At 33.4% G+C, this 18,685-nt stretch overlaps 1 protein-coding gene across 1 annotated transcript; it reads right to left on the bottom strand.

The window, feature by feature from the left end:
• Nucleotides 1-2,859: 2,859 nt before the first annotated feature.
• Nucleotides 2,860-16,836, bottom strand: LOC124634047 (circadian clock-controlled protein daywake-like). Its single transcript, XM_047169450.1, has 5 exons — nt 16,504-16,836; nt 8,176-8,395; nt 5,876-6,006; nt 4,531-4,686; nt 2,860-4,198 (listed from the first exon to the last, which is right to left on the bottom strand). Exons 1-5 carry the CDS (start codon nt 16,583-16,585, stop codon nt 4,032-4,034), a joined length of 756 nt encoding a protein of 251 aa, XP_047025406.1. The 5' UTR covers nt 16,586-16,836; the 3' UTR covers nt 2,860-4,031.
• Nucleotides 16,837-18,685: the final 1,849 nt, after the last annotated feature.

The raw sequence follows: 18,685 nt of genomic DNA, 5'->3' as shown, positions 1-18,685 counted from the left end.
GTATTGGTTTCACATACCTGATTGATAATCAGATCGGTACCTGATATAAGTTTATAAGTACTTTTAGTATCTGAATCCTCTCTTGGCATAAACATTGTAATTTTTGTAAATTGGTTCTATAACCAATAGGATAAATTATAGCTTATGCTACTCAGGAAGAGTGACTATCCAATAGTGAAATAATTTTTCAAATCGGATCAGTATTTTCGAAGCTTTTAGGTTAAAAACAAACAAAAAAAAATCTTCTTTATTTTATTATATTAGTATAGATAATGTTAGTTCATGAAGATTCAGAAACAAGCAATCTTTGTTTCTAAGCCTTCGTCTGTCATCTTTTTAAAACTACATATATAGGCATATCCTTCAGTTTTAAGATACGGAACACAAACTGAAGGAGTTTCTTCGCATAGCCCTTTGTTATTCATATTCATTTGAATATTTTATTTTGTAACAATATTATTTAAAAGAAGGCTTTGAGGCGTGAACGAATCCCATAATATCTAGTTTTTTTTTTTAGTTTTAGCCTTGAAATTATTTCCGTGCTATAGTTTTCGTAATAAGGATGTATTTTTTGAGTTTTTGATATTGGTATTTTTTTATACAGAGACTAAATCTAGATGAGATGTAACACAGCAGGATGAACTATGTTATTATATATAACTACCTTCTGCCGGTGGTTTTACAAGCATGTAGGGGGAACCACTTCACGCATCCGGATAAAAAGAAGCCTTCCTCGATAATGAGGCTATTTAAAACTGAAAATATTTTTGTAATCGAATCACTAGTTCCTTGGATTATTATAAAACAAAAAATTAAACACTTCTGGCCTTACTACAAAAACATTAACGCCTGTTTTACACCTGTCTAAAAAAATTGTGGCTCCAAAATGAACCATATGTCAACGTCATAATTTGTCATTTTTTTAGACAAGGCTTAAACTGACGTTAAAAAGTTTTTGTGGTAAGACGGTTCAGCTTTCTAATATTAATATAATAAATAACTTACTGTCGCATGTAATCTGTTTTTCTTTATGAAAGACTTTTTCTGCTGTAAGTAGGATAAGCATTTCTTAAGTCTCTTCTCCACTTTACTTGCTCCTCGAAATCTTTTTAAGATATTTGGCAAAATAATTTCTGAAAATTAAAACTAGCTTCTATTTCTGTTGAAAAAGTTATCATAAACCGAAAAGGAAATAAATTCAAGGAACCAAAAGTACATATATTAAACTTGTATAATTAATTACTTATTTGTAGATATTCCTAGTAGTCGAAAATATAGAAGTATACATTAAGAAAATCATTTTTTTTACGAGAGTAATGATTGGTGAATGCTTGTTTAGAAAATACTATAATTACTTGTGTTAGTTAACAAAGGTTAACACCAAACGAGGTTTAGATTACGTTGCATCATCAACGTTTGAAAACTTATCATTTTCTTGTCTTAAATATGTGGTTTAATTAGTTGTTTTGTTTATAACTGTTACAAGGTTGCTTGCTTTTATTTTTCTTCGTGTTTTGTTGAGTGGAATTTATTTAATATATTTTTTAACAATTTAAAAAAAGGATGTTCTCAGTTTGATCTGTATCTACGTTTGTTTATGAGCGATTGTCTCTTGTTTGGCTGAAACAATTTTTAGTTTAATATTTATGACACTTCAAAAGAGATTTTGGGTATACGCTTCCTTGCAATCCGTGTAGGTATCTGCCTATGAAAACCGTTGGCTGTTTCTACATAGTTTCCAAGTTGAAAAATTATACAAAACTGAAATTACGTAATTGCTATTTTTTATTATGTCGAATGTAGTTTTTTAATTATTTTTCTCTAAATAGTAAGATAGACCAGTTTGTAACGACGCTTAAAAAAGATGGAATCAAATGTTTTTGAAAAAAAAGGAGGCAGTTACAAAAACCTCTTTATTATTCCAAGATCTTAATCAAAATAACTGGTTCGGTATTTTTTGTGATTTTATAATATGAGTGGTACAAGATTTTGGTTATTTTAATTAAAGTCTGTTTAGTTTTTATGTAGTGTTTACTAACAGTTGCTATGCCAGAACAGTATAGGAGATTGAAACTGGTATACCAAAATTATAATTACATGATATTAAAAAATATGAAATCCGCATTACAGCATGAGTAGCCTCGTAAAGATTCTGAAAACTCACAAATCGATTTCTGCTCAATCCAGGAATCGATCTCGCGACCCGTGCACAGTTGTAGCACTTACCAGCACTAGGCTAGCGGGCTTGTTGGGTAATTAAACCTGCAGCTGATAGAAGAAGATTATATACTTACTTGCTTACAACTTTTCTTGGTAGGCGAGTAATATTTACACAGAATCCACAATCTATTTTCGTCTTCCATCACAAAAGTACAATTTAGAAGCTTCCATGAATTAATTTGTGACACACTTAGTTATACATTCAAGTCCTGTGCTTTACAATCAGTGTTGCCAGTAGATGCAAAGCGTTTTAGGAATTAGACACACACTGCTCATGTTTTGAACAATGTTCGTATTAGAATATTAAATTGTGTAGAGTTGGGAAAACATTTTGGTAGTTAAGTGAGTTCTATGTGAGAGATGTAGTTTGATGATTAATGCGATTAATACTAGATGTTAATTAAATTGCATAGGAAACAATTTGCAAACTATCAAAGCAAGCAAAAATATAAAAGAAACTACTGAAAGGAGTTCATAGTTAAGGTTCAGAAAATCGACGATAAAAATCATAATAATTTCAGTTTCGGCTTTCGAGTGAATCGTTATGATTCACAATTAAGTAGGTATGATTTTTTAAGAAAAAGTAATTTGGAATGTAACAAGTCAGGATTGCTATAGATTAAATAATAAATCCTTACCTTATATTAGATAAAAATATTTATTTAAAATATATTTACGTATTTCTATAATTACAACACTACACTAGTTATGAATAAAGTTTAGAAATTATACAAAAAAAGTAAATTCGATATTTGTCGTCAGAATTTTGATCGTTAAGGTCTGTATTCCAGAAAAAGACACGCGCGTTTATTTTGGCTTGAAATTCGATTTAACCAATCAAATGCTTTAAGTCTGTAGCTTTATTAAGCCATCACAAGATTGAAGAAATAAGTGGCTGGATTATGCGTGAGATTTTTCCAGAACACTGACCTAGTTGATTATGGGTAGAGAAGTTATGTTGAAGACAATAGGTAGGTACCTTATTCGTAAATATAAGTTCGTCGATACACTTATAGATCTATGCTTTATACAGGTGGCTAAAAATAATACTTACAAAATATACTCCGCAAATACCTAATAAGTTATAAATAGAAACTTTATTAATTTTAAAGCTTTATGCATCTTTTGCGCATTAGTTTTATGCATCATTTGATTACAGTTTTATAAGATAGAGATATTATGCACAGGTTACCATAGATCAATTAATTTATTCAATTTGACACTAGTCAGACCTGTTTTTAATTCGGTTTAAATGTCAAAACTATAAATCTGGAATATCTGGAAGTTTTTTATGAGCTTATGGCATATATAACTAATTGTTTTTATTTGTGTTTAATAATAGCTTTTCCGTGAATAGCATAAAAAAGTTGATATGCACATATAAGTTGATATGAATGTCATAATTTTCATTAAAGTGTTTGGTCCGGTTTATTAAAAGCTTAAAAATAACTATTTACAATAAAATTAATTAATTACTTACATTGAATTTACATTTTATACAATGCAAAAAAAGTTGCTTGAAGGAAAACAAATAAAAAACATACGAATTTAGAACACCCTCCATTTTGGGGGATAGATTAAAAATATGTCTCTCTCGATTTATTTTTGGATCACTTTCTAACACTTTCTAATCTTAAATATTAAATAAAAAGTGATGCATTACATTTTTTTGAAACATAGCCCAAAAGTTCATAGACAATAATTTATACAGTAAAACATTTTCGCAAGAAGTTAGTTAAGCAACTTATAGAGTCGCTCCAAAAGTTAAAGTCATATGACTTTGTATCGTATTTTGTTTTTCAATATCCTTACTAATACTTAGGTATAGGCACATAAAGCAACTCATCATAAGGTACAGCATCAAAGAACTTCTTTGCCGTACTAACAGTGACATTGATCGCATAGTCTACCACTGGCTGACCGAACTCTTCGGTTACTATCCGCCAATTTTCGTTCAGGAACTGTAATACTGTGTTACCTGGAACATTTTGGTATACTGGTTAAAAAACTGCAATAGGCAGAAATCATACAACACGCCAGACACTGAAAGATAGAAGTTCGTAAAAATATTTATGAAGAATTTTGGATGAACTTCAAGCAACATTTAAAAGACTTCAAAATGGAAACCACTACAGAGCGTATTATATGAGTGAGTATGATGTCGTTCAATTTACCATCTTGCCACCTTTCGTCGTTTTTAGACGAGTTTACAAATAATGTAAGTCCGAGATTGCTGCATAGTGTGTCACCTTAAATCAGTGAAGATGCAATAAATTAATGAGACGTAAAACCAATGAACTCTATACTCACTTAATTCAGGATTCCCTTTGAAAAGGTTGTTGATGGTGTAGATAATTCTCTCTCCGTAATCAAACGTGTACTTATAGTTCTTGATACCGAAGTGATCGCGTCCATCAGCGTCCTTGAAGTACTTCGTGTTGATGTTCAGCTTGATGATCGAGTTCACTGTAACGTAGTAAAAATTGTAAATTAGTACACAGTTTTTCGTTTTTTTTCTTGCAGATTTAATACTAACCACGTCTGCAAAAATCGGAAGATAACTTCAGTGAGTCTTAAAAGGAACGACTTTTACAAAAATGTAAAGTTCCTACGAAAATATTTATAGCACATTATGTACCTAAGTTGTCCCTGCACATGAACCGACAAAACGCCGATTATTTGAGATTAAAGTATTTTAATAACACAATCGTTGACTTAAAAAACTAATTAGGAAATAATCTATCTAATCTTCAAAATTATATGGTGGTGGTAAATGTGTTCTTCCTGTTATAAGTAAATATTAAAATATCCACGAATCACACATTGCTGACACTTCAACAAAAGGCGCATACGCCGCGAGTACGTTCGCAGCAACTTTCAATATTTAATACTCCAACGAATGCGCGATTTCTATTTCATCGCGATTCGGTATTGTATCCGTTTATAGAATACATGAAGGCATTCCAGTGATGTTTGCAATTTATTTTCATGTTCCATTTATTGTATGACGCTATTGAAATCTTTAGAATTTCATGGCAATTTAAATTCATTTTACTCGTGGATTTCTCGTAACCAGTATTTCACCTCGGCTTTGGCTGGGTTTTATTAAATTAAACATTCGGTTTTAATTATCCAATATCATTCTGACTATAAACATTCCTGTTTTTGAAAGAACTACCAGTAGTAAAAACTATTTCGATTTCGTCAATATACAAACAGACAAAGTAGCACTATAAAATATTTCAAATACTGGCACTATTAATAAATAGTGAATTTCGCCAATATACAAATATCCTAACTTACTTTTAGGTCTTTAAAATTTCATACTACGCAGAATTTGCTCTTTAACGCCTCCACAGCAATTATAATTATCTATAGGGATGCATAGCTCCCCTTCCTTTTGATCTATTCGACTCTTTGTTAAGCGTTTCTCGGAATCCAAGGTTGTTTAAAATACAGACTGTAACTTTATATTTAGTATTTATTGTCTGGCCGAAAATTAATAGCGTAGAAACGGATATTTTGTTGCTGTAAATAGTCGGGTCAACATCGCAAAAATAATTATTTCTCCTGATATGAAGACATCTACATAGATCAGTAAGATTTTGTAAGTTATTATATAAGCAAGTAACAATGAAAATAAAAGGATGCTTACAAATTTTGATCTTAGAGTCTCCTTCTCCGTTGATAGGAAACAGCAGAAGTCTTCCAACTGCTGTGTACTTGCCCTTGATCGTGATGTTACACCGCACATCCAAATTGAATATATTCTTTTCCAAATATGCTCTGAAAAGTGAAAGTCATGATAACATTATATACCGTCGTCAGTAAACGAAAATAAGTTTTTAGGTAGGTAGGTACTTAAATGTGAGCAAATCTCGGAATTTGCTAAATATAAATAAATGGACATTCGAGAGTTCTAAATCTAAAATTTTCCTATAAACAGCAGTACCAAAGTAACATTTGAAGTCCCAAAAGTTTTAAGCAACTTATGTATCATTTATAAACAAAATGTTTCTATAAGCCTTTTTATCCCACATCTCAGAACCCTCGGAGCCATATAACAATAGGAAAAACAATTTAGATATGTCATACCCTTTTACCCGACGACAACATAATAAGCTCTATACTTCGTTGCAGAAAGGCTCTGTATGGGATAAGCGCTGTTTCATCTATCGTCGGAAGTGGGGAAGTGTTAGTATCGTCTGAATCTTAATACGGGTCTTTTAAGATCTCATTAAGTATCTTTTAGGGTTTTGAAAATACTGGTGTTCTTGAAAATATTGTTAACCAGACTAACTATGTGATGCGCTAACATAATAATATGAACATTGTCCTTTTGCAATGATCGATCAGGTTCCCTAATTTGTGCATTGGTCCTAATTGGTCATCATCTACGATTTTATGACGTTTTCAATAAATAATTCCGTAAATTATGGCTTGGTTACGCAATCAAAATTTCCAAAAATCAGGTCAAATATTTAATTTTATCCTTGAAAAGTCCTATTTGTTTAACATACGAATGTTTAGTAGACAAACACAAAGGGTTTCGTCAAGTCACAGTTGGCGTGAGAATTAAACCGCACTACTGCGGTGAGGCAAGGTTTCCTTAGTAATCGTTGAGTAACAGCTATTTTAAAGTAGCGTTTGAATTACGAAGAATATGATAAAAAGGAGATTTGTGGATGGACGGGCTGCCTTATAAAAAGGAGTGTTGTGATTTTAATTCATTGGCATCATGAGACACGATCATTCTACTCTTATTTAAATTTTTATTTGGTGTCTTCTCTTTCCTTACTCCTATCCTATCTTATCCTTTCCTATCTTGATTTTCATTGTTTAAAAATATAAGATGTTCCAAATGATTATCAAGGTCAGTCGAGTTTATTATGAAACTGTCAAATAAAGATTTTGCATTCTCTATTACTGAATACTTTGTGTCAGCAATAGCCATTTCATTGAAATTCACAAAGTCCAGTTTAATATCAACTTGGCACAATAGTCTGAAACTTAAAGACATTGCCGTTTGCTACATGAAGCGATACGATTAAAACCGTTGGCAAACTATAGCTTAATATAGCTCGGCGCTTAAACTTCGAACTTCAACGCTTTAAGTGTGCTACAAACTTTTGATCCAGGATTTTCTGAATGACTGGCAATCAAAACAAATATTAGTAAAATTAAAAATGTGTAAAACCATCTGTCAGAAAGTAACTCTAGGTTTTCAGACTTAGCGGCTGAAACGTTTTATATGCTTTAAAAATAAAGAAAGTAAGTAACTGAATGTTTCTTTTTGGTGGGATAACTAGTTTCCTCCGAACGAGAAAAAAACTATAGAATCAGATAGAATTATGTAAGAAGAAGATACCTACTGTACGTCACCTCCAAATAAAAACTGGGCTAGGCTGATCTTACTAAAGCCTTAGTAAGATCGTGAATGAAAAAGTTAGTAAATAAAACTTAGTGAAAATATGTTTGTTCTTTGGTTTTTCCAAGCTTATGGCACATGAATCAATAGCCGTAGAATATAACGGCCGAATAATACTACGGCCATTAAATGTCTCTATGTAGACAAAAGCATCTTTACCGCGGGAATTTCAAAGATAATCCCCTTGCTTTTGAAGCCATTTGAAGCGGATATAATCGTTTCTTTGTTCAAATGTGATTCAGGGTACAGGCCAAGAGTTTTGAACAATTTTCTCTAAGTCCTTGCATAGAAAAGGTTTTGTATACTGTTACTTTGCTACTTGTTATTTTGTATACTTGAATTATTTGGCAAGATCCATCTTCTCTTTCGATTTTAAGGATACAGAAAATCATTTTGATGTTTTATGTTTTCACTTTCATGTTTCAACTATAGCCTACAATTTGTTGCTTTCAGACTCTTCAACCTAACACTGCTGTATATACGTCCAACTACAGTAACCCTATACATGTAGATGTTCAGAAACTTACTCAACGTTCAAAACTTGACATTTTCGAAGTCCCGTCGCCTTTCCATCGTAGAATGTCACCTTGATACCCGGCAGCTGTATGGGCAGCTCATCTATGACAAACGGGTCTAAAGGTGGTACTCCTAGATGTGGTAGACCCTTGGAGAACTGTGGTATTGCATCCTGCGTCGCTTTTATGAGACACGCTGGCTCTGTGTTGTTGCAAGGATGGATGAAGTCCGCTGCGGAAGAAGAAAAAGCCAGCTAAGTATTTTTGCTATCTCTCGTATACCGTGGAAATGACATTAAAAGGCCTGGAAATATAAATTAGCTTAAGAACATTTATTTACAGCCCGATTCATGTAAATTTTTAGTTTGGAATAAATACATTAATATCTTTGATATATCATTAAACATGAGTAGCAATATCAGATTTTTTCACGGAAAAGCATTTGAACCAATTTAATAAAATGTGTTAGTAGTAATATGTTATGGTCGTCCATAACTTAATGTATTTTTTATTGAACTTCATCATCATCATCATCATCCTCCTCCTCCAGCTCCAACCTAATGTAATTAGGGGATACCGTCATTTCACAAGTACCTAACATAAACTTCATAAATCATCATCATCATCCTCCGGGCCTTTTTCCCAACTATGTTGGGGTCGGCTTTCAGTCTAACCGGATTCAGCTGAGTACCAGTGCTTTACAAGAAGCGACTGCCTATCTGACCTCCTCAACCCAGTTACCCAGGCAACCCAATACCCCTTGGTTAGACTGGTGCCAGACTTACTGGCTTCTGACTACCCATAAACTTCATAAATAAACCAACTAATTCAGTATTCAAATGCATAGTAGTTTATTGAAAAGGTTAGCTCGTAAAGCATTGCAATAGTGCTTCAACTAATGAGTGAAGGTACTGATTCAGAATAGTTAGGCAACGTTACACTGCAGTCATTTCGCGATAGGATCACGCGATTTAAGGAGAAGCTATGCATTTTTTACCAATGCTTAATTTGTTAAAAAGAATATTTATTTATCATATTTTTTTGGATAGGTAGTAATGTAAATAAAAATAAAAAAATCCGACGAATTGAGAATCTGCTCTTTTTTGAGGTTTGTTAAAAATGATTGTCTGCATTTAAATGAATGGAGCAATAGTTGTCGTTAAGATTTGTTTAGAAGGCCACTCTTCATGACAAAACTAAAAACACTTACACTTACTTACTTACTTACAGCCACATAAAAATGAAAATTCAATACCAAGTAACAATAATACTTATTTTATTTTATCCAAATAACCCTCAGAAGACAAACGTGTTAAAAAAATTCATTTGGTTTGATCAAACATGAGCTATTTTGTAATAGAGCCTTGGGGACACGCGCTGTCATAATAAAGGTAATTTAAGAAAACACATGCGTTTAATATGCGTACGTTTTTGTAATAATTCGTATACCGTGCGTCTGTGAGATATGTTTTAAATTATGGTAATTGTCTATTACACTTTATTTATTGCAACATTCGATAGAATAATCTTTTGTAAGAAGATAAATAATGTTTTTGTGAGTAAACATTGGATAAATAATGTTCTATGTGTCAATCTTTATTTACATTAATATATTTCTTAAAGAGTAATCAAATATCAATAAAATACAATTTTTTGGTATTCCGAAAAGTAATATATAGAAATTAAAACAAGTATATATCTACTAAAATCTTTTCTAGGTAACGTAAATAAAAAAAATACCTATACAATTAGTTAAATATTAATAAATTGATATTATAAATGCAGAAATAATTCCACGAAAGCCGTCTAGACAGACCAAACAAAAAATGTATTTCTGATTTGAAAAATAATATTTAAAAGTCAGTTTTTCAATTAATTCGAGTAAACAACATCCCCTTAATATCTCGTGGGCCATTGATTACAAATGTGCAATGTAGGGAAACACGTACATTACTGGTAAATCCTACATATCTGCATGTTTCATCAGACGAGGTAGGAACCTTTATGGGCATACCTTCGTGGCGGAGACATTTTAATGCACTTGACCCAGTTCGTGCAAATATTGTTTAACTTTAGTGGTCTAATTTTTTGGTAGTGTGTCTTGAGAAGCGTAATTGCGTTAATATTAGTTTATGGACCATTTGTATTTTAAAACTTTATTTTTTTTTATTTCAAATGCAGTAAGTACAGTTATTTAGGGAGCTATATCCTCACTGGTAAAGATTTGATAAATTAAAACGCAACCGACACTTTTACTGGTTCAGGCTTTCTGTGTACCTTTATTACATATTTATAAAAAATGTAACTATTAAGTATTTTGATTTTAGGTATAATAGGCCATGTCATTAGTGTAAAGCCTATAAAGGCTCTTATATGCAATTCTAGATTGATTCGACTTTTTGAATTCTAAAAATCATTACCTAGGTAACTGCGCTACGTCCTGGGAGTAATTATCACGTGACAAACGTAATTTATAATTATTATTAGGTATAGAACTGTCCTTACAATGTTGTCAAACGATGCGTGATGAAATTCCTTGCGTGCATTTTTCCACTTATCTATAAAAACTAATAAGTACTTACGTACTTTATACTTCAAAACAATCTTGATGATAGTTTTAGAAATTATTATAATGTATGAAAATCTGCACGCAGATGCCTATCTGTGTAAATTATAGTTACAACCTTCATGGGATAAAAATAAAAACAATTTTATACATGCAACTGTAAACTTAGGTAGGTAATGTGCAAGCGAGGGATAAATTGTAGGTACCTACAATAATTGTATGTATTTTATTGTTTAACTTTTTCTATAGAAATCAAGAATGTTTCTTAAATGATATTTTTAGTACAGTACAGTTACAGAGTTTTTGAAACAGTTGTAAAAAAACAAATGAATATCCAATGGAAAGACGTAAATACCCAAAGCCTATATCACATCGCTGTGCATTTGTTGCTCTTTTCACAGTTTTTAAGAATAAGTCAACTGGCCTAAGTTTATTGCGCAGATAATATAAACAGTATTTCAGAAACTAAAAACACAGAAAATAATTAGATGCGCAGAGACAATTTAATGTAATTTAAAGATCGCAATTTCAAAACACACCTACATATTTTTGTTACGCATCTGAAATGAAAATAGTAGTAGTGGCATAAACAGGAAGAACTCGTAAAATAATAGAATAACGTTAAGAACATTATTTATTTTCACTTAGGTAATTCCGGTAATTCACTTTTTAATTAGTTTCCAATTTAATTTACTAGCAATTGAAGTGGAGGTTCAGCCGGTACCAATAAACTATTTACTGGCAATACTAGAACATCCAGTTTATCGGCAATAAAGCCAATGTTATAGAAACTGGAACTTCATGGATCCAGTTCTGTGGCACAATCAAACTGGTTATCATGCACCTTAGAACAACTGGTGAATGGCACGTGGTGCAGTACAACTCTGGTGCAGTACTTTATAGGCTTTGCGCCTTCATAATTTTTTTGTTGTACTGCACTCGTGTCTTGTATAACAACATATCAACGAAAACAATTTATTGTTTCATTTGACACGTATTCATTGTTGTTTATACACAGGTATAGTTTTTACTTAAACTGGGTTTTTCACTGTATTTTTATAAAACATCGTTTGGGCATAAGTAAAACTATGTTTTTTTCTTCTTCGTAGGTGTTCTTATATAAATTAATATTTATATCTACGTGATTCTAGACTTAGAAAAGTAACCTATCTTGAAACATGCATGAAATACACAATGAACAAGATTGTAGATATGAAGAATTGTGTAATCTTTTCAGTAGCCGTAATGTATGTAGTTAAGCAACATTGGTTCATAATTAGGATATTGTAAAATAATTTCATAATTACAACTTGAATAACGTTACTATTTTTAATTTAACACTTCTACATCCTTATGCACACTTTTCATCGTATTTTACCACATAACCATGTCAGATATTTCTGTATGATTCAACTTGGTAACCATCTAAAACCCGTCATCATCAGCCTTTTTACCCGACTTCCAAGAATTCATTCGTCAAATTTCTGATCTCAAATTGGCCACTAGCGACTACACAATAGTCACACTATACTAACAAGACAAAGTCACATTGTTAAACGATTGCAACTGAACTGACTTTACTAACGCTGGTAATCAAGAATTTAGGAACATCAATCACCATCGTGTCCAAATCAAGCAACAGCTTTTTCTGATATTCCACTTTCAAAAAAAAGTAATGAATTGGGTATAAAAATCATTCTCCTTGTATTTTTTTTTCACTGGCTGTCTCTCGAAATTCGAGTTCCTTTGTTGTGTCTCAATAAAAACAATAGTTATTTGTTATACAAGAGTGCAAAGTTCCTTTTTAACCGCGGGCTTAATTTTGATGACTGCCGAGCAAGCGAAGGATTCTAAAATTCATAATTTCAATAATTAGAATCCTGAGCGATAGCAAGGGAATCAAAAGAGCACAAGGTGAAAAATCTTTGCACTCGAATGCAACACGTAACTTTTCATCCCACCTCATCGAGAAAACTCAAAAATGAAAATGGCACGCACGTCACACATGGCAAATTAAAAATATGTACCTACCTATTAAAGTTTATTTATGCAAAAACTCAGTTTTAAAATGTAATGAGGTTTAAAATCAACCTCAAAACAATAAAAAATAATAATTTCATCCCACTTCATCGAGGAAATTACTAAATGCAAAAAAAAAACCAAAATGGCGCGCACATATGAGTATCAAATTAAAAAGAAGTAACTATTAAAGATCATTTATTTGAAAACTCAGTTTAAAAATGAAACGAGGTTAAAAATCTATGTAAAACAATAATAAAAATTACTTAATTAATTGAATAATTATTTTAAGCAGTATTTTATTTCTTTAATATGTATTTGTTTGAAAAGTCTTATCAAGATTGTCACAAATGGAGTATTTTACACGCGATTGTATTTTAATGGAATATTGCACACGATGTTCGAAATTCAAATCACTTTGCCGCTCTAGAGGATAAAAACGGCTTTTGCGCTCAGATATCAAAGGGTAAAACTACTCTTTCCGAGATGGTGGGATGAAAAATTATATGCTCTGTCTGAGGTTCTAGAAATTTAAATCTAATTCGATTTAGTAGTTTTGAGTGACAGACTTTAAATTTCTTTAAGTAAGGATTTTAATAATTTAAAAGAAGAAAATCGAAATACGTAGGTATCTACTTATATTTTAGTTTTTATCACCCTATCCTTCTCCAGAATATGCTCAGAATAATTGTTTTATCTTTGAAACCTACAGTTTTTTGAAGTACTGTTACCGAGGTCAAGTCTCGGATTTGTATTGGTTCATCACACTACTTAATTTCACTTGTCATGCTTATGTAACTCTTTCAAGGTCATTGGCAACTACTTACCCAAATAACTTGACTTAAGATGAAAGTGATAAATACGAATGTTTTCATAAAGTAATTTGCAATTTAAATTGAATGCGTATAAGTACCTATTGGATTCACATGGATATCTAAAAATACCCACAATTTTGAATGATACTTGTTTAAACAAAATTTTGCAATCTAGCCAAAGTAATGGTTAGTTCGAGCAAACTCAAAAGAGATCTTAGTATCATTTGAATTCTAGCCAATATAAATACTTCCCTTCCCATCCGATTTCATAAAACGATCTTTTCGAACTTTACAAAACAGATGTCACTATTCCAAAACGCACGAAAACAACAACACTACCTTACATTTACCGAAACAAAACACTCGTACATCGGTTAACAGAATTAGGTCCCTCTAAAAGCCACGGCCGCCCGTTTGCTATTGAACCTAAACCAATATTATCGACACACCTAGACGAAGTGTTTACCATCAGGTGTTTCGATTATCTAATAACGAAGCGTACTTGTGGTTACCAGTTAAGGTCCTATATGCTGATTTTTTTGAATACTTACCGTCTTACCACAAAAACTTTTAAACGTCAGTTTATGCCTTGTCTAAAAAAATGTCAAATTATGACGTTGACATACGGTTCATTTTGCAGCCAAAATTTTTTTAGACAAGTGTAAAACAGGGGTTTAAGTTTTTGTAGTAAGGCCATTATTGTCTACAAACATATTTCTGAAGTCAACAATTTGGTTTTATGGATGCACAACTTATTTGTGCAAACATTCATAAAGTAAGCGAAGTCTTTGCAATTGTGGTTCTGTTTACGTGGTAAATAGGAATCATCATCTGCCTAGCCTTTTTACAACAATATTGGGTAGTGGTAGGTTTCGAGTCTAACTGGATGCAGCTGAGTACCAGTATTATACATAGAGCGACTGCCTACTTAACCCCTACCAAATACCCCTAGGTTCTTAAGTCCTGGTAAATAGAAACGATGAAGAGTTTCTAAATGAGAACTTATACTTTGATGTTAACACACCTACAGAAACTGCATTTTTACCAAATCTTAGCCAGTAAAACAAAAATAAAAATCTAGTTCCGACTACTTACTCAATCCCCTAAATGCTTGCTCGGCTTTCTAATAAAGTTAATTCAAGGTTTAAATGAGATACGAGGGCGGGTCAATAAGTCCGTGACTTTTGGAATAAAACACAGATTTTTTGATAAATAAATCATTTTATTTTTCAACGTAGTCCCCCTTGAGCTCTATACACTTTGTCCAACGCTTCTCCAATTTTTTTATCCCTTCCAAAAATTAGAATTTGTCGAGGTCCTCAAAATAGGCCCTTGTTTGCGAGATGACTTCATCATTGGAGTCAAATCTTTTTCCACCAAGCCATTTCTTCAGGTTTGGGAACAAGAAGTAGTCACTCGGAGCCAAATCTGGAGAATAGGGCGGATGAGGGAGCAATTCATAGCCGAATTCATGGATTTTTGCCATGGCAACTGCACATGTGTACTTGCATTGTCTTGGTGGAAAAAAACTTTTTTCTTGGCCAAATGATTTCGGTTTTTTTTCAAATCGTATTTGAAGCGGTAGGTAATAAGGTGGCATAATATTCCCCATTGATTGTTCTTCCCTTTTGAAGGTAGTCAATGTGGATTATCCCGCGTGCATCCCAAAAAACAGTCGCCATAACTTTATTGGCTGACAAACTCACCTTGGCCTTCTTTGGTGCCGATTCACCCTTAGAAACCCACTGTTTTGACTGTTGTTACACGATTGCGTTTGTGGTCGACTGTGAGCAAACGCGGCACCCATCTTGCGGAAAGCTTTCTCATGCCCAAGTGATCATTCAAAATTGAAACCATTGAGCCATGCGAGATCCCTACGGCTTCCACAATCTCTTGCACTTTCAATCTTCGGTCGGCCAACACCATACCGTGGATTTTTTCGATTGTTTCGGGTGAAGAGACTTCAACTGGGCGTCCAGGGCGTTCGGCATCTTCAGTGCTTATACGGCCACAACGAAATTCAGTAAACCACTTTTTTACGATTGAAATCAATGGTGCAGAGTCCCCATAGTATTTATCAAGCTTAGCCTTGGTTTCGGTAATGGTTTTTTTTCGCAAAAAATAATGCTTAATGAGCACACGAAATTCACTTTGTTCCATTGTTTCCTCAGATTACTGGGTAGTCTGATAAAGATAGCTGTCAAACACAATCTAACTGACGCAGCAAGTTCAAATTTTGTCAGGAGTCACCTCATAGATGCCTGTTAACAGGAGTAGTGTTGCTTTTTCAGTAAAGAGGTCAGAAATTCAAAAAGTCACGGACTTATTGACCCGCCCTCGTATCTAAACAGCAGTTAATAAGATTGGGGGCAACGTAGACGGAGGTATTTAGCTACCACTATAACTTCCTGCGGCTTCTCTCTGGCCTTCGAAAAGATAATGTGCTTACAAGGATAGGCAAAATTTCTAATGTGCGATTTCCCGCTGATGTAACTGAAAATTTTTCAAATAGATTTAAAGGTCGCCATTCGAAACTTAAATGAACGAAGTATGGTGTTTTGAATTAGATATAATTTACGTTTATGAAAAGGACAAACAAAGTGGCATTTTAAACATAATCCTACTTTTGCCGTTGTTGAATAGGTTTATTTGCAAATGTATTGCAACATTAGGCAGACTTAATATAATTCGAATGATCAAATGATTATGGTGAACCTCATTGACCTAAAACTATCAACTGCATCAGAGTAAAACGATAAAATAAACATTAAACAACAAACCCACATCAACCAGTTGAATGAATTTGAATACTTAATAGCTGCTAAACAACAATAAGCCTCATTCTAACCAACAAAATCAATCACTACCATAAACCGCTAATAAACCAAACGAACCGCAACTAGCTCCACAAACATTGCAAAACAAACAGTAAAAACTCACGTGCGAACTTCGCTGAATATACGCTGACGAAAGACGCCGCCGACACCAGAGTGAAAACCAGAACATATTTACTATCACACATAGTATCACTTCCAATCGAAAACGCGTTAGCGGCAAAACTGCGAAGACCACAAAAACCAGGAGCACACTAACTGGCTGACCCTCGTGTCTTCGCAGTTCGCTTATGTAAATAGAAACAGGTTCTTTCTTATATCTGTTGCATAAATTCCAGTAGCTCTTTGCCAATGTGAAGCCTGATTTTCACGGAACGCTAGCCACTAATCCGTTCCACAAAATGTTCGCGACGTGAATGCGCCAGGCTGCGTGCGCTTGCGACCGTATTCTGGGATATTGCACCGCGATTGGCCAGCTGCGTTGTTTTCGAAAACTCGGTTCAAGTACGAAGGTCGCGGTGTCGAAGTTTGTGTACTTAGTGCTTTCGTCGTTTGTGATGGCCCATTGCGGTTTGACGTTTTTGCAGCTGATAAATGCCCTGACCTACATTCAGTTTAACTGCCTAGTGCCTCTCATGTTTCTAGAGTATCATTATTTCCATTAAACGTAAGATAGAACTTTGATCCTTGAAGAGTTTAAGTCTTTCAAAACTCAAACAATTTTTCAGGGTCACAACACCAACTATTCATTAAAAACCGATTTGGACTAGAACTCCAAAACTCCAAGTCATCAGAGTCCAACCCGATATGGACTAGCTTAAATCTTTTCTTATTCGGTTTTCTGGAAAGTCTAGACTGCATTCAACACCAACTTTTCTCACAGGATCCAAAGAAAAACGTCGTGTATCACTCACTAGGTTGCGTAAATGGTAAGCCAACTAAGCGAAACAGGTTGCCATGGTGGTCGCCGGTGACCCATTACCGCTAATTGTGCAATGTGTCAACCTTAAACCCAATATGGAATTACGGAATATGTCCACAACATAGTATAGCAGCTCATTTATTTTATAGAATTACATCTTAATCATAGATCACAGTATTACAAAGGGCCGTACAATATAATGGAAGAATGGTAATTGTCTTCTTCAAACAACAATCTTAAGATATGAGTTGAGTAGTCCTACTTTTCTTAAAACAAACTAGCCCAGGTTCCACTCGCGTCCCGAAGGTAATCTTGTTGCTGGATAAAAAATAGCCTTTGTCCTGTCTTTAACTGAACCATTTCAATCGGTTCAGTAGTCTTGGCGTGGCAGATAGATAGAGTTACTTTCGCATTCATAATTGTAATAAGGACTGGGTTCCAAGGTTCGAGCTAAAATAAATAAAAATCTTCAAGAAATAATCTTTACCAGAATAGGCCTGTAAGTAAATAGGTAATACCCAACTATTTCAGCAAAAGGTGCGTGTTCGTTGCATTTATGCATTAAATCATTTCAAGGTAACGCCTGGGAGCCCTACTGTTGTGCTTTGCGAGTGCGCATCGATGTCGAAACACTTAATAACTTTCATGATTCATCATTATCTTTAGCGTTTTGGTATTTTACAATAAGTACATTACATCGGTACTTTATTTATTATTACAGCAATCGTCAGTGTTGTGAAAATCTTATGTTTTAAACCACGTATTTTATTTATTCATGTCTTGTTCATTGCAACATAAAACCATCTTCATCATTAACTTTTTCTCACTTTATTGTGCAAATTGTTATTACTTTTGTTTTGTTACGGTATCTAAATTCGAGTACATTATCCTTTTTGAGTAGGCAATAATATTTGACAGTAGATTACAGAAACACAGCACTAGTTTTAGATAGAATACAGCTCTAGTCATCTACAAATCTATTCAGCATTCATATCTTGTAACTACAGCTGTCTTTTTTCGAAGAGGTCCTTATACAAAATAATCATATAGTTATATAAATATATGTAGTGATACGTAGACATTTGCGGTAGTAATACCAGAGTTAGATTGGCTAACGAATGCGTTGCGGCCACTTGATTAGCTAATACGCTTAGCAGCATTCTGCGGTGTCTGACTCATAGATATGCTATGCTAGGCTAAAGATAGTTTTTGTTCTAGTTAATTTTGGTAAGTAATATTTTGGGTCTACCTATGTCTCGCGGGGATAACTTCGCTCATCCAAATAAAAAGTAGCCCTTTCCCAATAAGTGAGGTATAAAACAGTTTAAGAATTTCTGAAAGCGGATCAGTAAGGTAAACGTACCAA

Source organism: Helicoverpa zea, chromosome 10, assembly GCF_022581195.2.
Source record: "Helicoverpa zea isolate HzStark_Cry1AcR chromosome 10, ilHelZeax1.1, whole genome shotgun sequence".
Lineage (NCBI taxonomy): Eukaryota > Metazoa > Arthropoda > Insecta > Lepidoptera > Noctuidae > Helicoverpa > Helicoverpa zea.
This window is presented reverse-complemented; position numbering and strand designations above follow the sequence as displayed.

Excerpts from the sequence above, each read along its gene's own strand:
- LOC124634047 (XM_047169450.1), bottom strand. The coding sequence starts at position 16,585 with ATGTGTGATAGTAAATATGTTCTGGTTTTCACTCTGGTGTCGGCGGCG. Across the intron at positions 8,396-16,503 it reads ATATTCAGCGAAGTTCGCAC|CGGACTTCATCCATCCTTGC; the intron begins GTGAGTTTTTAC and ends CTTCTTCCGCAG. Across the intron at positions 4,199-4,530 it reads CAAAGGGAATCCTGAATTAA|GTAACACAGTATTACAGTTC; the intron begins GTGAGTATAGAG and ends AAAATGTTCCAG.